General features: G+C 41.3%; 1 protein-coding gene across 1 annotated transcript in view; it reads right to left on the bottom strand.

Annotated features, from left to right (window-relative positions):
- The window catches only part of LOC109920905 (GRB2 related adaptor protein), a 52,395-nt gene extending 36,188 nt beyond the window's left edge, over positions 1–16,207 (bottom strand). The window contains exons 1-3 of the mRNA XM_020520965.2: positions 15,724–16,207; positions 5,303–5,400; positions 375–497 (exon numbers count right to left, since the gene is read on the bottom strand). Coding sequence (XP_020376554.1) covers positions 375–497; positions 5,303–5,400; positions 15,724–15,801 — 299 coding nt within the window. The 5' untranslated portion in view covers positions 15,802–16,207. The remainder of the gene's footprint in view (positions 1–374; positions 498–5,302; positions 5,401–15,723) is intronic.
- Positions 16,208–17,198: the final 991 nt, after the last annotated feature.

Here is a 17,198-nt window from a genome sequence, read left to right as displayed (position 1 = left end):
TAAAGAGCTCAAAACTCCTTAACCCCACCCCCACCATTAGCTTTTTCCTCCTCTCATAATATACAGGCTATATATGTAATATTTATAAACCATTACGTCGGCACAGTTCCCAGTCTTTCAAGTTTGGTGAGGTAACAAGGTGTAGAGCTGGATGAACACAGCAGGCCAAGCAGCATCAGAGGAGCAGGAAGGCTGACATTTCAGGTGCCCTGTTTTATGGACCTTCTTCCCTTCTCAAGTTTTCTGAATAAAACTAAAATATAAAAAGAAACTGACAACTCCAAAAAGCCACATCAGTTGAACTCCAGTGAAATGTGCTGTTCTGTAATTGTCTTTTGCTTAACACATGATTTACACTCTAAATTGTAACTTACTTTACTGATATAGAGAACTCTCCAGGCGAACTCTCACTCTCTCGTAAAAGGAAAGCTCCAACATATCCTTGTTTCAGGAGTAATTCTTCGGCTGATGTCCTGGAGATTCGGCCTATATACCAGCTGCCCAATTAACAAAAAACAAAATCACATCAGAAGATAATATTAGATAGTCCTGTGTCATGTTCCTGTGTTAGGATAATTGAGTTAGTGAGTCTGCTGCCAACCTCTCAATCAGTATGTTGCACTCCAGAGATCCCATTTCACAATCCTTATTGACAATATAGTGCAGTACTGAGGGAGTGCTGCACTGTCAGGTCTGCTGTTCTTTCAAATAAGACAATAAACTGAGGCCACATCTTCAATTTTAGGATGACATAAACAATGCACAACCTGGAGACAGAACATACCGGCTGCCCTGGTATCTTGGATGATATACATCACCCAATTTTTTGAATATTCATTCATGCGAAGAGGGTGTTGCAGGCAGGGATATCTTTTATCACCAACCCTCGTTGTGCTTGAGAAAGTGATGGTGAGCAATCTTCTTGAACCTTTTTTGGCATCACAGAAACATCACATCTAATCAAAAAGTTCCCCAAAGAACTGCAGTTGCTGGAAATCAGAAAACACAAACAGAAATTGCTGGAGAAACTCAGCAGCTCTGGCAGCATCTGTGGAGAGAAAGCAGAGTTAATGTTTCAGGCCCAGTGACCCTTCTTCAGAAGGGTCTGAAGGTTCCTGAAGAAGGGTCACTGGACCCAAAATGCTAACTCTGTTTTCTCTCCTCAGATGCTGTCAGACCTGTTGAGTGTTTCTAGCAATTTCTGTCCATACATATGATCGTTATCTCAATTCTGTTTGTGGAATCCTGCTGGACATAAGTTAGCTGCTGAGTTTCCTACATTGAAATAATAACTACACTTCACAAGCGATCCCTTGGCTATAAGGTGCTTTAGAATGCTTTGGAGTCATAAAAGTCACGATAATGATGCACGTTTGTGTTTTTATTCTTCATTCTCTTTCTTTTCACCAAAGTTACATCATCAAACCTATAAAGATGCACTTAGCAATTTGTGAAGTGTAGTTAAGAATCTCTATTACCCATAATTTAACATAGAAAAATAAAACAAATGTCACTGTGAAGTTAGCATTGATGATGAATAGAGCCTTGGTGATACCAACGGAAAATTCTTTTCAAATGAGCAAAATCTACTAATTATTTTGAATGACATGTTTCAGCATGGCTGAATCTCCACTACATTGTTTAGAAGATTTTTCTTCAGAATTACCACACTGAGGTTCTTTTGAGTGGAACATCACCACCTGCTTGTTCCCATCCAAGACACTCACTATCCTGACTTGGAAATAGATCGCTGTTCTTTCACTGTCACTGAGTCAAAATCCTGAAATTTCCTCCCTATGGCACTGTGGGTCAACCTAAAGCACATGGACTGCAGTGGTTCAAGAAGGCAGCTCACCACTCTTTTTCAAGGGCAAATAGGGACGGGCAATAATTGCTGGCCAGCCACTGATGCCCACATCCTATGAGTGAATTTTAAAAAAAATCAGTTTCTTTACACAGGAAGGGGAATTTTAAAAAATATATAGTCAGGGTGGTTAAAAAGGCGTTTAGCACGCTTGCCTTCAATGTTCAGTCCTTTGAGTATAGGAATTGGGACATCATGTTGAGGTTATAGAGGACATTGCTGAGGCCTCTTCTGGAGTACTGTGTCCAGTTCAGGTTGTCCAGTATAGGAAGGTTATGATTAAGCTGGAGAGGGTTCAGAAAAGGATCTATCAGGATGTGGCTGGGAATGAATGATTTGAGTTATAAGGAGAGGCTGGATAGGCTGGGACTAGTTTCACTGGAGTGTTGGAGGTTGAGGGGTGACCTTACAGAGGTTTATAAAATCATGAAGGGTATAGAAAAGGTGACTAGTAGCTGTCTTTTCCCTCATCTGGGGGATTTCAAGATGAGGGAGCATATTTTTAAGGTGAAAGGAGATGATTTAAAAAAGACTTAAGGGCAATTTTTTTTTACACAGTGGGTGGTTCACATGAGGACTGAACTTCCTGAGGAAAATGGATGTGGACACAATTACAATATTTAAAAGACATTTGGATAAGTACATGAATATGAAAGGTTTGGAGAGAGCTTTTTCTTACATTAGCTTCATTTTTTAAAATTCATTCTTGGGAATGTGAAGGTCACTGACAAGGCCAGAATTCATTGCCCATCCCTAACTGCCCTTGAGAAGGGGTACCTTTGTGAGCCAACTTCTCAAGAACCACTGCAGTGTATATAAATACCCTCCTGGTGCTGTTGGGAAGGAGTGACAGTGAAGAAACAGCACTCATAGCCCCAAATATAACACAGTGTGGAGCTGGAGGAAAACAGCAGGGCAGGCAGCATCAGAGGAACAGGAAAGTTGACATTTCGGGTTGGGATCCTTCTTTAGAAAATATCCAAAGTCCCAAGACCCAAGTCATAGTCCCAAGTCAGGATGGTATGTGGCTTGTGGGGAACTTGCAACTGCTGACGTTCATGCCTCTGCTGTCATCTCCTTTATTGTGGTACAGGTTGCAAGTTTATATGTAGAATTGTGCAATACATATTTGAGAAAGACCATTGAAGCAGACACCATAAATAAGTTACAAAGGCAATCTTAATTTACAGGAGATCACATTGTGAGCAGCGAATGCAATACACTAGATTGTGGGAAGTGCAGGTAAAGTGCTGCTTCACCTGGAAGGTATGTTTGGGCCCATGGATACTGAGGTGGGGGCGGAGGTAAATGGGCAGGTGTTACACCTTCGGCGGTTGCAGGGGAAGGTGCCATGGGGCTGCGGGGGTGTGTTGGGAATGAAGGAAGAATGGACCAGGGTATCTCGGAGGGAACAATCCCTGCGGAAGGCAGACTAGGGAAGGGAATAGATGTCTGGTGGTGGCATCTCATTGGAGGTGGCGGAAATGGCGGCTGATGATCTTCTGGATGTGGATGCTGGTGAGATGGTAGGTAAAGACAAGGGGAACCCTATTGCTGTTGCAGGAGGGAAGAGAGGGGGTGAGGGCAGAAGTGCGGGAGATGGGTCAGACCCAGTTGAGGGCCCTGTCGACAATGGTGCCGAGGAATCCTCAGCTGAGGAAGAAGGTGGACATTTCGGAGGCTCCCTTGTCGAAGTTGGCCTCATCTAGACATATGCGATGGATGCAGAGGAACTCAGAGAATGGGATGGAGTCTTTACAGGAAGGAGGGTATGAGGATGTATAGTCCAGGTAGCTGTGGGAGTCAGTGGGTTTATAATGGATATTAGTGGCCAGTCTATCCCCAGAAATGGAAACAGAGATGTCAAGGAAGGAAAGGGAGGAGTCAGAGGTAGACCAGGTGAAAGTGAGGGCAGGGTGGAAATTGGAAGTGAAATCGATAAACTTTTCCAATTCCAGACGAGAGAGGGAAGCAGCACTGATGATATCATCAACATATCGGAGAAAGAGTTGCGAATGGGGGCCAGAATAGTACTGGAGCAAGGAATGTTCCACGTACCCCATGAAGAGATAGGCATAACTAGTCCCCATCTGGGTATCCATGGCCACCCCCTGACCTGAAGAAAATGAGGAGTTGAGAGGGAATTTCTTGAGGGTAAGGACGAACTCGGCCAAGCGGAAGTGCTTGGGGACAGTTCAAGCCTTTGCTCCAGGAAGAAGTGGAGAATCCTGAGACCATCCTAGTAGGGGATGGATGTGTAAAGGGATTGCATGTCCATGGTAAAGAGAAGGCGGCTGGAGCCTGCAAACTGGAAATTCTGAAACCGGCGTAAGGTGTCAGAGGAATCACCGATGTACATGGGCAAGGACTGGACCAGGGGAGAAAAGACTGATTCAAGGTAGGAAGAGATGAGTTCTGTGGGGCAGAAGCAGGCTGAGGCAATAGAACTGCCCAAACAACCTTGTTTGTGGATTTTTGGAAGGAGGTAGAAGTGAGATGTGGGAGCCTGGGGGCTATCAGCGTGGAGGCAGTGGCGGGGAGATCACCAGATGAAATGAGGTCAGTTACTCAGGTTGATACTCGGGTCACTGGGTCCGAAACGTTAATTCTGACTGTTTCTTCACAGGTGCTGCCAGACCTGCTGAGATCTTACGCAACTTCAACTTATGTTCCTGATTTACACCATCCGCAGTCCTTTCATTCTTTTTTCACAAAGACAGTCTGGTGGTTCTAGAGATAAATACGGAAAGGGTTTCTAGTAAAGGGAACAGATGCTAAAGTTGATAAGAGAAATCTCTTTGCCAGAACTCAGTTCTTCCTCTGAACTTGCCTTTATCTACACCAAAAAAAAGGAGGATGATTTCCTCTCAGTACTGCTTAAAGTGTGCAGACATGTAAAGCTGTGAAGTGAAAATGCCGTTATGATTGGCTGCAAGTAACAAACTGAGGGGATTTTTTTCACTCATGTGTTCTTTACATTATTGAGAGTGTTACATCATTGGAGGAACCAACTTTCAGAAACATTCATGAAAGGCTTAGTTTACCAATTCGGCAGGATACATAAGATCCCAGGAAAGATCAGGGAGCTCTCCTGGTATCCTTTGCCACATCCAATCTTCAAAAAATGCCAATCTAAGTAACAAAGCAAGATTCTTCTTCTTACAACCTAAATACTTGTTCATTTATCTATCAGCCAGGTTTTGCCTTGCATGTGGGGTACAAATCCATGCCTCCTAGCAGATCTCAGTACTGTGCACACATTCACAGCATCAGACAATCCTAATGAATTACTCTGCCGCCAGTACAGTGAGTCCAATTGCAATTCCCACAGATCCAGCTAAGAACAGATTCCTACTCTACATATGGTTGTGCAAAGGATACTATGACAGGAACGTAAAGACTCAATCTGTAGATGTTCAATTGACAGAGGATACTCACTCATGTGGTTTCACCTTAATGTAATTCTTAGGAACAAAGCCTTCTAACCCACGCAATTCAGCTTTATACCAGTTAGGATCATCCTCCATGTTAAGCACCTGAAAGAAAGACATTGACATTATTACAGAAGTCTGCTAAAGAATGGAACAGTCACTGTCTCAGCCACTCTTAGTGGCAAAGCAATTCATCTTCTAACATCCCATGCCTTCACTCTCAGTGACAGTTTTAGCTAAAGACCCTTTGTTAATGACTCCACAAATTTCTGTCTCTATTCATTCTATTAAAACCACTTCATTGTTTCTCTTTCTATCAATCGTTTCCATCACTGTTGAATCTACACAAAACACTCACATGTCCCTGCTATATGAAGGGTAGGAAGCTGTACACTGTTCCTTGATGCGGCCTAATTAATGTTTTCTGATTATCCTTTATCCTTGTAATCTGCTTTGATTTAGAAAATTCATAATTTTTGTTGGCAACTTTTATCAGTGAATTTTATATTTGACACTCAAGGTTTCTCAGTACATTTGCCCCTTCAGATTGTGAAATACCATAAATACTCAGTAGATTTGGTCAGTATAACTGGAGAAAGAAGCAGCTTTAATGTTTCAGGCCAAAGACTTTTCATCAGAATAGTTGCCATTAGTTTTGTTGAACGATTCCAAACTTTTCTGATTTTATTTCAGATTTCCAGCTTCTACACTGTTCTTCCTTCAGATTGTTTTGTAGAATCATAGTCATACAGTCATAGAGATCCACAGCACAGAACGAGCCCTTCAGCCCATCATATCCACATCAATCAAAGAAACCACCTAACTATTCTACTCCAATTGTCCAGAACTTGGCCCATAGCCTTGTATGTCTTAGCATTGCAAGTGCACATCTAAATACTTCTTAAATGTTATGAGGATTTCTGCCTCTGCAGTTCTTACAGGCAGTGAGTTCCAGACTCCCACCATGTCCTGAGTTTAAAAGATTTTCCTCACATCGCCTCTAAACCTCCTGCCCCTCGCCTTAAATCTATGCCCCTCGTCACCGATCTCTCCATAAAGGGGAATCATTTCTTCCTATCTATCCTGTCAATGCACCTCATAATTTTATTCATCTCAGTCATGTCTCCTGTCAATCTCCTCTGCTCTAACGAAAACAACCCCAGCCTGTTTAATCTCTCTTCATAACTGAAACTCTCCAGACTAGGCAACATCCTGGTAAACCTCCTCTGCACCCTCTCCACCCATCCCTCCTGTCACGTATATTCCAGAACTGCACACAATATTCTAGCTGTGGCCTAACCAACATTTTAGACAGTTTCAGCAAAGCCTCCCTGCTCTTAAACTCTATGCCTCAGCTAATAAAGGAAATGTACCGTATGCCTTCTTAACCACTTATCTACCTGTACTGATACCTTAAGGAATTGGTATACATGCACACCAGTGTTCCTCCCATCTTTGGTGCTTCCCAAGGTCCTACTCATCATCACGTATTCCCTTGCTCAGCTTGTGCTGTCCTGCTAATGGTATGGCCCGGGTAGTGTTGTAGAACAGAGAGAGAATTCTTTGAAATTTGTGCCACAGGTAGACAAGGTGGTTAAGAAGGCATTTAGCACATTTGCCTTCATGCTCAGTATTGGAGTTTGGATGTCATATTGAGGTTGCACAGGACGTTGGTCAGGCCTCTTCTGGAGTACTGCATCCAGTTCCAGTCACCATGTTACACGAAGGATATTATTAAGTTGGAGAGGATACAGAAAAGATTTACCAGGATTTTGCCAGGAATGGAGGGTTGGAGTTATAAGGAGAGGCTGGATAGGCTGGGACCTTTTTCATTCGAGCATAAGAAGTTGAGGGGTGACCTTATAGAGATCGATAAAATCATGAGGGATATAGATAAAGTGAATAGCAAGGGTCTTTTCCCTAGGATGGGGAGTTCGCAACTAGGGGGTATACTCTTAAGGTAAAAGGAGAAAGTTTTAAAAAGGACTTGAGAGGCAACCTTTTTACAGAGACAGTGGTTCATGTGTGGAATGAACTCCCAGAGGAAGTGATGGATGCAGGTATAGTTACAATGTTGAAAAAACATTTGGATAGGTACATAAATAGGAAAGGTTTGGATAGATATGAGCCAAATGCAGGCAAGTGGGACTAGTTTATTTGGGAACACGGTCGATGTGGACTGTTTGGACTGAAGAGTGTGTTTCTGTGCTGTATGACTCTACGATCTACATTCCTCTGGATTGAATTCCATTTGACATTCATGAACCCATCTGACTAACCTATCTATATCCTTTTGTAGTCTAAGGCTATCCTTCTCACTATTTAGTACCCCACCAATTTTTGTATCTTCCATGAGCTTACTGATCAACCATCTTACATTCAAGACTAAATCATTGTATAAACTACAAGTAACAAGGGCCATTGTCCTTGCTTTCTCCCAAGCTGTGGTTAAGGGTAAACCAACACCATAATGATTACTGTCCCTTGTTGAGACAACCCAATAACTTATTTATCTTCCAGGAATGATTTGTATATCTTGTCACACTTTAGCCAGTCCTCCCTTTTTTGGTTAGGAAATGTATACTTGTTCGTACATGTTGATCAGTTCAGTTACCCTTCGGCAAATTGGAATTTCCCACCAACTAAAGATAGCTTGTCAGGTCTGTAGTTTCCTGTTTTTCTCTACCCATTTCTCCTAAACAATTAAGTCACATATTGCAATTTTATAATCCAGCATCCCAACCCTCAAAACAGGAAAACTTTGAAATATTGTGACAAATACATCGACAAGTTCTTCACCTATTAATACTTTACAATGAAAACCAGCTTGTCCTGAAGATTTGTCTAACTAAAGTCCCATTACTTTCTCCAATATCAAATTCAATTAGTTCCTTTCTTTGGCTGATTTTTCAGCTTCCCTTGGGCAATTGGTATTTTTTTCTTCTTGCTCTAATCTGAAGACAATATCCATTTTAAAAGTTTGACATTTCGTTAACTTTCTCAAAGACTATTACATTCAAAGTAGGGACAACCAGTTACATAGCTCAGTAGATTGAACTGAAATACCAGTATGAGGTTGTAGCATACTTTAGAGGAAAACAGCACATCATATTGTGCTCTTTAAATCTTCAACCAAAGCTCCAATAATACATATTTCACTTTAAGTTCCTCAGTACTGTGGGGTATACATGTGCTTCATTTACATCAGAAATTCTCGGTAATGGAAAGAAAACATTTGTCTTAGTGAGTGTACGGCACATGTCTTCTATTATCTAACCCTAACACTTCATCTCATTGTTTCTTCAGTGGGAGGAGGAAATGTGGTGGTTGCTTGCTAGCAGTTGCTGTGTAGTTCTCAAAATACAGGTAGCCTGTACCTCCTTGTGCAGGGTCTAGAGAAGATGCTGCAACTTATGACGCTAAGGTTCTGCAGACCATTTCACAAGTTACTTGAATAGGATTGTCGGGCAGGATTGATGTGAGGAACTGATACGCCACCACCTGTGCCAATTTTTGCGGTTTTCCTCATTCAGCATATCCTGTAGTCCATATGGGACTGGTACTGAGAAGCAATGTGGCAACTGATATCACCTATTACTCTTGCTCTGAACCATAGCATTCTAACATAGAATTACAAATATTTACAGCCCAGAATCAGTCCAAATAGTCCACATCAGTGTTTGTGCTCCACACAAACTTCAGCCCAACTTCCCTTAATTCAATTTAGTTTCATATCCTTCAAATGCCCTCTTTCTTGTCCTTAACTAACTGCCTTGAATGTATCAATGTTAATTATCTCACCTACTCTATGCTGTGGTGTTGCTTATTCTAACCATATTCTGCATTCATCAGTTTCTTATGTTAAGAGTAGACAAACTTAAAGTAGGCTGATATGATTGATCCCAAGGTGTCCATGATGCTGTAAGACGTTAATTAGAGTAACTGCACTTGGACTCAGGACCTCTAAATGGAACAACTCGTCCTGATAAAGACAGTTGCTCCAGAATGCATTGCAGTTCTAAGCATATGGGATTTTTGGGATTTCTCCACTGTTAGCTGCAGACTTTGGAAATTGTTGATCACGCAGCGAAGCTGCAGTATGAAACATTGATGTTTGCATGTAGGAGTTTATTGACATGGGTACCGGTAGGGTTTAATCCTTGCACCCAGGAGCTGATTGGAGATTAAGGTTGCCTCTGATGCCTAAACTGAAACTATCTCCTCAATCAGCACCCCTAACCAAGGGGTTGATGAAGGGCTTCAGAAAGAAGAAGGTGGGCGTAGTGTGGAAAAACAGTTTGGGGGGGGTGTTGGAGGGAGATATGGAAAGATTGAATAAGAACATAAGAGCCAGGAGCAGGAGTAAGCCATCTGGCCCATCAAGCCTGTTCTGCCATTCAATAAGATCATGGTTAATCTTTTTGTGGACTCAGCTCCACTTACATGCCTGCTCACCATGGCCCTTAATTCCTTTATTGTTCAAAAATCTATCTATCTTTGCCTTAAAAACATTCAACAAGGTAGCCTGAACTGCTTCACTAGGCGGGGAATTCCACAGATTCACAATGCTTTGAGTGAAGAAGTTCCTTCTCAACTCAGCCCTAAATCAGCTTCCCCTTATTTTGAGGCTATGCCCCCTAGTTCCAGTTTCATCCACCAGTGGAAACAACCTCCCTGCTTCTATCTTATCTATTTCCTTCATCATTTTATATGTTTCTATAAGATCCTCCCTCATTCTTCTAAATTCCAATGAGTATAGTCAGAGTCTACTCAATCTCTCCTCATAAGCCTACCCTCTCAACTCTGTAATCAACCTAATGAGAATGAGGAGGGAAGGTGGAAAGAGATATCTATAAGGGTGAAAGATTGAACCATGGGAAGAGATTTGAAGGAGGATGTAAAAGATTGAATGAAGGAGATGGGTGCAAGGATGAAAGGAACCTTTTTTTTTCTCATCCCCATTCCCATGGACAAACAATATGGGCATGGCAGTGGCTCAGTGGTTTGCACTGCTGCCTCACAGTGCAGAGACCTGGGTTCAATTCCACCCAACTGTCTGTGTGGAGTTTTCACATTCTCCCTGCATCTGTGTGGGTTTCCTCTGGGTGCTCTGATTTCCTCCCACAGTCCAAAGATGTTTAGATTAAAGGGATTGGCCATGGGAAATGCAGGGTTACAGGGATAGGGCAGGGGGTTGGGTCTGGATGGAATGCTGTTTAGAGGGTTGGTGTGGACTCGATAGGCCGAATGGCTTGCTTCTGCACTGTAGGGATTCAATGATTCCGAACAAAGGTTGGTCAAATACATTCCCTTGTGACAGGCATGTAGGACACCCTCCCTATCAGACTGTTATAGGCTTAGCTTCCTTCCTTTCTAATCTCGTGGTCTTTCAGCCTGATGATATTTTTGACCAGAATTAGAGCAGACAGAGGAAGTAAAATTTAAAATAGCCAGAGCTATAGTGGGAATCTGGGGATTATTCTTGCTTAATGTAAAGCTCTTTTTACAGCTTACCATCAAATTTCGCCTGATAATGTTCTTGTGAAATGTCCACTATATGGTAATACATTAGAAGAGTTATAGAAGTGCAAGGCCCGATTTGGATTTTCTTAAAAAATTTGCACTCAGCAATGTCTGGATCCATGTAAGTAAAGTAAGCATGTATCATGTACTGAGTCCTCACTACCTTCCCTCAGGAATAATACAAAAGCTTTATCTTTTGCCTATTATAATAGGTGTGTGTGTAGTTCTTCATGATTCTACCACATGACTCCCTTCAGATTAAATTATCCCCCTAACCGCCAGCCATTATTGTACTTGCTGCTTCAACTGATAGGGAACGGGAGTGTATGAGTTCCATTTGAATATTTGCCAGTGAACTGGTTGGAATTGCTCAATAAAAGTGACACATTTTCAGGAAGCTTCAATTTTAACTCCCATCGTTTTTGTTAGGAGTCCAAGGTGTGTAAAAGAAAGTGAGTCTGGGTCTAGGTTCTCAGGGACTGATCCGTGAATTAGGACATGAAGGTCTGAAGCCTAATTGAAATTCTAACAAAGTACAGATTGTCAAGTTCCTTGACATCTGGTGTATGTCTCTGTGAAATAGTAATCTCAGTATTTAGCAAAGATATGACAAAAATCAAGTCTTTTAGATTTTGAATTAGTTTGACACCATAAGCGATGGCCCACGATGGTATCTAACAACCGCCACAGGGATCTAAAGCTGAATCTTGTATGTCAGATTTACAAGAATTATGGGGTCATTAGACTGCCAAGTATTCTTTGGATAAAATCTAAAACAGGACATGGTGTATTTTTCAGTGTGGCTAAAATGACATTTATTTACAACTCAAATTATTAAATCTCACTGTCCTCACACAAACAAGGAACAGAGTGTAGAGCCCTTTCCTCAGAGTGAGAGTCCCACTCCGGAGAATGGGCCGCCAGATCAAGGAGAAACTTTCGGAGGTCTCAGGGTGGGATGCTAAACTGAGACACTCTTTAATCTCTCAGGTGGGCACAAAAGATTCCATGGCTGTATTATGGCACTGAATGACAGGGAATTTTATTAACACTTATATGACTCTTGGGGGACTTGATAAAATAGTTGCTGAGAGGTTGTTTCCCCCAGTGGGAGAGCCTAGGACCAGAGGAAAGTGTCACCGATTTAAGACAGCAATGAGGAGGATTTTGTCTTTTCTCAGAGGGTAGTGAATTTGTGGAATTCTTTACCATAGAGGGCTGTCAGGCTAGATCATTAAATATATTCAAGGGTGAGATAGACAGGTTCTTAATCAGTAAGATGATCAAGGGTTAAAGGGAAAAGATAGGAAAATGGAGTTGTGGATTATCTGACCGGCTATGATCTCATTGAATTGCAGAGTAGATTTGATGGGCCGAATGGCCGATTACTACTCCTATGTTCTATGACTTTGTGGTCTTGTTTTGAAGAAGAGCAGTGTAGGTTTCCGCTGTGCCTCCAGCATTGTGGCCAATATTTGCCCCTCAGTTGACATTACAAAATATCCTGTATTTAGCTCATTGTTGCTTATAAGAGCTTGTTGCAGCGTTTCTTACATTTCAGCAGACTATACTTGGGATGGATTTAATTTACTGTATTGTGTTTTATAGAGGCCATGAAGGAAGCCAAGGAAATGCAAATCGCCTTTTCTCTACAGGGAAGAAAACCAATTTACAATCTTTACTGCCTGCAGGTACAGCTGAGAGACCATGTAGGAGCTGCTGCAGCACAGTAAATGCTGATTGTCACATTCTAACCACCAGTGGCAATGTAATAATGGCCACTTGAATGAGGCACCACAGCATTCTTTCTGTCTGGTCGCACTTCCAGTTCTCCAGCCAAGAAATTGCACCTTCAGCAAAAGGAGGTGACAGAAAATAAGTTAACAAGAGAAATAATGCTACTCTGTTCCTTTAGGTTCCGGAAGATGGGCAATTATAGATTGGGAGATTTCCAACAAAAGTACAAATTGACTGCCTGAAAGTAATTACTGGCTACAATGCATTATCTTAATCACTTCTGCCAATGGGCTTGTCGTCTACTTCTGTGTGATTCTTTGTCTCAATTTTAGCCTAATATTAAAAGTTATGGATCCAAACATAAGCTAGGCTGAACTGATGTCAATTTTGTCTTCAAGTGCAGGTTTAAAAGCTCAACTATTACAATCTTAATTCTCAGGCTCAAAGTGATTTTCTAACACACCAAGCTGCCCACCCTCCAATCTTAAGCTCATTCAAAATTCTGCTGCCTCCATACTAACATACACCAAGTCTCATTCACCCATCACCCATGTATTCAGGACCTTCATTTGATCTCCCAGTCCTTGACAAGACCTTAATTTTAACATTCTTTCTCTTATTTTTAAATCCCCCCTCAGCCTCTTGCCCATCTCTAACTCTGCAACTTCCTCAGCCTTACAACCTTGAATGATTTCTGCTGCTCCAATTCTAACTTCTTTCATATAACCATTGTTCAGTTGCCTAGGCCCGAACCCTGGAATTCCCTCACTGAAAATTGCTTTTGCCCCCTCTTTTCCCATCTCATAAGCCCCAAGATCCTACACAGGGGAATCATCAAACAACATTTAACACTGAGCATCGTAGGAAGCACTAAGACATGGAAAAGAGTTACGTCTTAAAGACTGTCCTAATATTAAAGTTGGTTTTCATCTTAGGAGTAGGGGAAGTAGGAGTAGGCCGCTCAGACATTCAAGGCTGCTGCACATTTCAACTAGATCTTGATAGATATTCTACCTCAATGCTATTTTCCCCACACTATTCTAATATCAACTGAAACCTTTAATATCTAGAAATCTGCCAATCTCTAATTTGAAAAGACTCAATGACTAGGCCTCCACAGCCCTCTGGGGCAGAGAATTCCAAAGCTTAACCACCCTGCCAGTGAAAAAAACCCTCCTCATCTTAGTCATAAGTGGCCTACTCTTTATTCCATGACTGTGTCCCTTGAAGGACTCTCCTTCTCAACCTCTCCCTCACCTGAGGTGTGGTAACCCTCAGATTAAACCATGTTTAACTAGTCCTCTCTCTCTCTCTCTCATTCTCCCCAGCTTCCCTGGTTCTAGGCACACCATCAACTCGGGAAACCATCTTTCCTTCATGTACCCAGTTGTATGTTTCAGTGAGGTCACCTTCCATACTTCAAAACTCCAGAAAATAAAGGCCCAGTCTCCTCGATCTCTTCTTACAGGACAATTCCACTATCAGTCTGGTGAATCTTTGTTGCACTCCCTCCGAGGCAAGTACATACTTTCCTTCAGCAAGAAGATCAAACTGTGCACAATGCCTGAGGTATGATTAAAATGGTGCAATTTGTCCATTTGCAATGAAATCATATCCCAATTTTGGTGATTTGAATGAACTTAACTGAACACAGACACCTCTCTAAAACCCAAAAGTTAATATGGTAGAGGGCAGAAGAACAACATGAACATGGAGATAAGGAGACTGTCTCAATTTTAACCTTTACTCTCTGTTCATGCCATCTTGTTGTGCAGCAGAAGTGCCTGGGTGGCATTAAAATATGGCTTTGTATTGTCGAGTCCTGAAGGTCATGCTTTGTTGTTTTAAAATTGGTTCCTGGCATTTTTAAAAACGTAAAATATTTAAAAATTACATATACAGTTTATAGAGTAAGCAGCAATGAATAAGTTGAACAAATTAGTGAAAAGCTGCATTCTGAACAGAACTTCTGTAACTGATTTTCTGACATTTTCATGGGATGAGTATTGAACTAATTGATTCAATATGCATTATTGTACAGGTTTCGATGCAAATTTCCTGCTAGAAATATGAATAATTGTGTATCATTTGGAAGGATCATATGCATGTTCTTATATAAAAAAGGAGAATGCTGAGCTCTTACGATATGCTAAGATTGACAGGGATGATCATCCAAATATTGAATGGTTATGTTATTTTATGTTGGATTATTCCATTAAGGCTGAGGTAGGTAGATTCTTGGTCATTCGGGGAATCGAAGGTTATGCGGAAAAGGCAGTAAAGTGCGTGTAAGAAGAGTCAGATCAGCCATGGTCCTAATGAACAGCAGAGAAGATTTGAAGGGCTAAAAGGCCTACTCCTGCTCCTATTTCTTAAGGTGTTAATTTGGAAGAAACAATTAAGCAGAATTTTCAATGCATATTTCAAATTCACCAACAACAGAAATGGTTTTGTTCAATACATATATTGTCCAACACTATCAAAACACACCACATCCCTTCTTGTAAAACAGGATTTCTATTATCTTGACTAGGGAAAAGTAACCTCAACAGCAATCCGTTTTTGCAAGTTCAGTTTAATTGCTAAGTTAAACACACAGTGGGTGTAAGCAATGAACTGTTTCATCCAGATATCACACGTGGGCTGTTTTTCATTCACAAGTCTTCAGAAAATAATAAGTGAACAAAGTCTCCACAGCACAATCGCAGTGTGGAATCAAAAAAAATGAAGGATAACCCGTAAACATACGCACCATCCAGTAGTTTTGAGATGTTAGAGGGCTGTCATTACAAGTTACAGCTGCACAGATCTGCTGAGGGGTGTCCAGAACAAGGAGAAATAATCTTAAAATTAGAGCAAGGATGTTTAGGAGTGGCGTCAATTGCCACTTTTTCACACAAAAAGTAGTGGAACTCTCTCCCATGAAAAATTGGTGATCAATTAAACATTTCAAACTGAGATTGATGGATTCCTTGTTAGGCAAAAGTATTAAGGATTTCAGAACCAACAAGGGCAAACAGAGTTAATATGCTCATCAGCCATGATCTAGTGGAACAGGTTTGAGATGGCAGAATGGCCTTCTCCAAACTACATGCCGCTAAAAATAATCAGGGGAAGACGATCAAAGGCTGGCTTTAACTTCCAATCGGTGCTGGGGATGGGGCTCACCTTCAGAGTTTCTCCCTTGTTGAAACTCAACTCATCTGGAGCTGAAGCTGCAAAGTTGTACAAGGCGACTGCTTCCATGGTGCCAGGCGTTGGGAAGGGCACTTCTTCCCTCCTGCCCCTCCCGGGGATGTGAAGGGGTTAAATCCAGGTAACGGTTTAGAAGCTGCAGATCCTCTTTGTTCTAGTTTCAGTCTCCCTTCCTTTCGTCTCTCTGTGTTGCCTTCCGAGGCTGAGCTGTTTAAGTTTTAATGAGGCTGCGTGTTTTATGTGGAGGAGAGGTGTAGTGCTGCCTGGCTTCTCACAGTGTCTGAACATCACTTGAATGTGAAAAGCATTTCCGTCTGCTACGTCTCAAAGGGAAGGGGGATTTTTTTTCTCTCTTTCTTCTATCTTCAGATGCAATGCACAACAGGAAGCTCATGTCACATTACAGCTGAAATATTTACCAGCAGTGGAATTTTGTTTTGTTGCTTCTCTCCTCATTTCTGAGCAAAAGTGACTCTGACGCGCTGCATTATTAAGTATTCAAAGTGTTGATCTATTTGTACCTCACTAATTTCTGCCTCCTCCTGATGGTGCTGACACTCATATACAATTCGCAGACATAAGTGTTTTCAACTCCTTAACCTGATACCCAATCTTCCTTTGTGACCTCAGAGAGTAGGCTCATAGAATATTTAACACAAGGAACATTTCACTTCGATTTAATATTGTCTCTGGTTAGCCAATGCACGTTCATTCATATAAAATGTTTAAAATTGTGTGCATGTGTGTCTAACCACATATGAGTGTGTGCATATTTGTTCACATGCATGCGTTTCTATGTGTGATGCTCATGTATTTGTGTCTGTCTTTTAGACAAAGTGTTAAACCCATCTGTTGACTTAGATGTTAAAGATCCTGAGATTGTGAGCACGATGCCAAGAATATGGGAAGAAAATATTATACAACCATTACCATTTTCTTTTCTATGAATGCAATGCATACACTGATACTATAAAAAGATTGTATCACATTGTCTGCAGTGTATTACTGATGGTAACATGTCCCTCTGAAGTCACTTATGGTGGTGGGTACTAGAAAAGGTCATATCCTTGGTAGCAGGGTAACTATCAGAGTCCAAGCTATTGCTTCAATTACATTTTTTTAAAAAATCCTGCTAACTACTTACACTAGCTAGCTTAGCATAAGGCTGTACACAGAAACATCTCACTCCAAAATCTGCTGCCATGTGATCTCTTACATCATTATTGATGCAGGCTGACTATTTACAGATTTGATGATTAACTCTTTATTCTACACAAAGTAGAATTTTCAAATTCAAGGGTCTATCGTTACTGAGGTGTTGCTTTACAGCTATTTCCAGGAATATTTCTGAGACTACGTTTGTTTTCATGAATAGTCAGGTAAATATAAAAGCGTTATCTTTTTATAGAATCCTTTCCATGTCTACTCCTTGCAGCTCCACCATTTCC

This window comes from Rhincodon typus, chromosome 21 (assembly GCF_021869965.1).
Source record: "Rhincodon typus isolate 14 chromosome 21, sRhiTyp1.1, whole genome shotgun sequence".
NCBI lineage: Eukaryota > Metazoa > Chordata > Chondrichthyes > Orectolobiformes > Rhincodontidae > Rhincodon > Rhincodon typus.
This window is presented reverse-complemented; position numbering and strand designations above follow the sequence as displayed.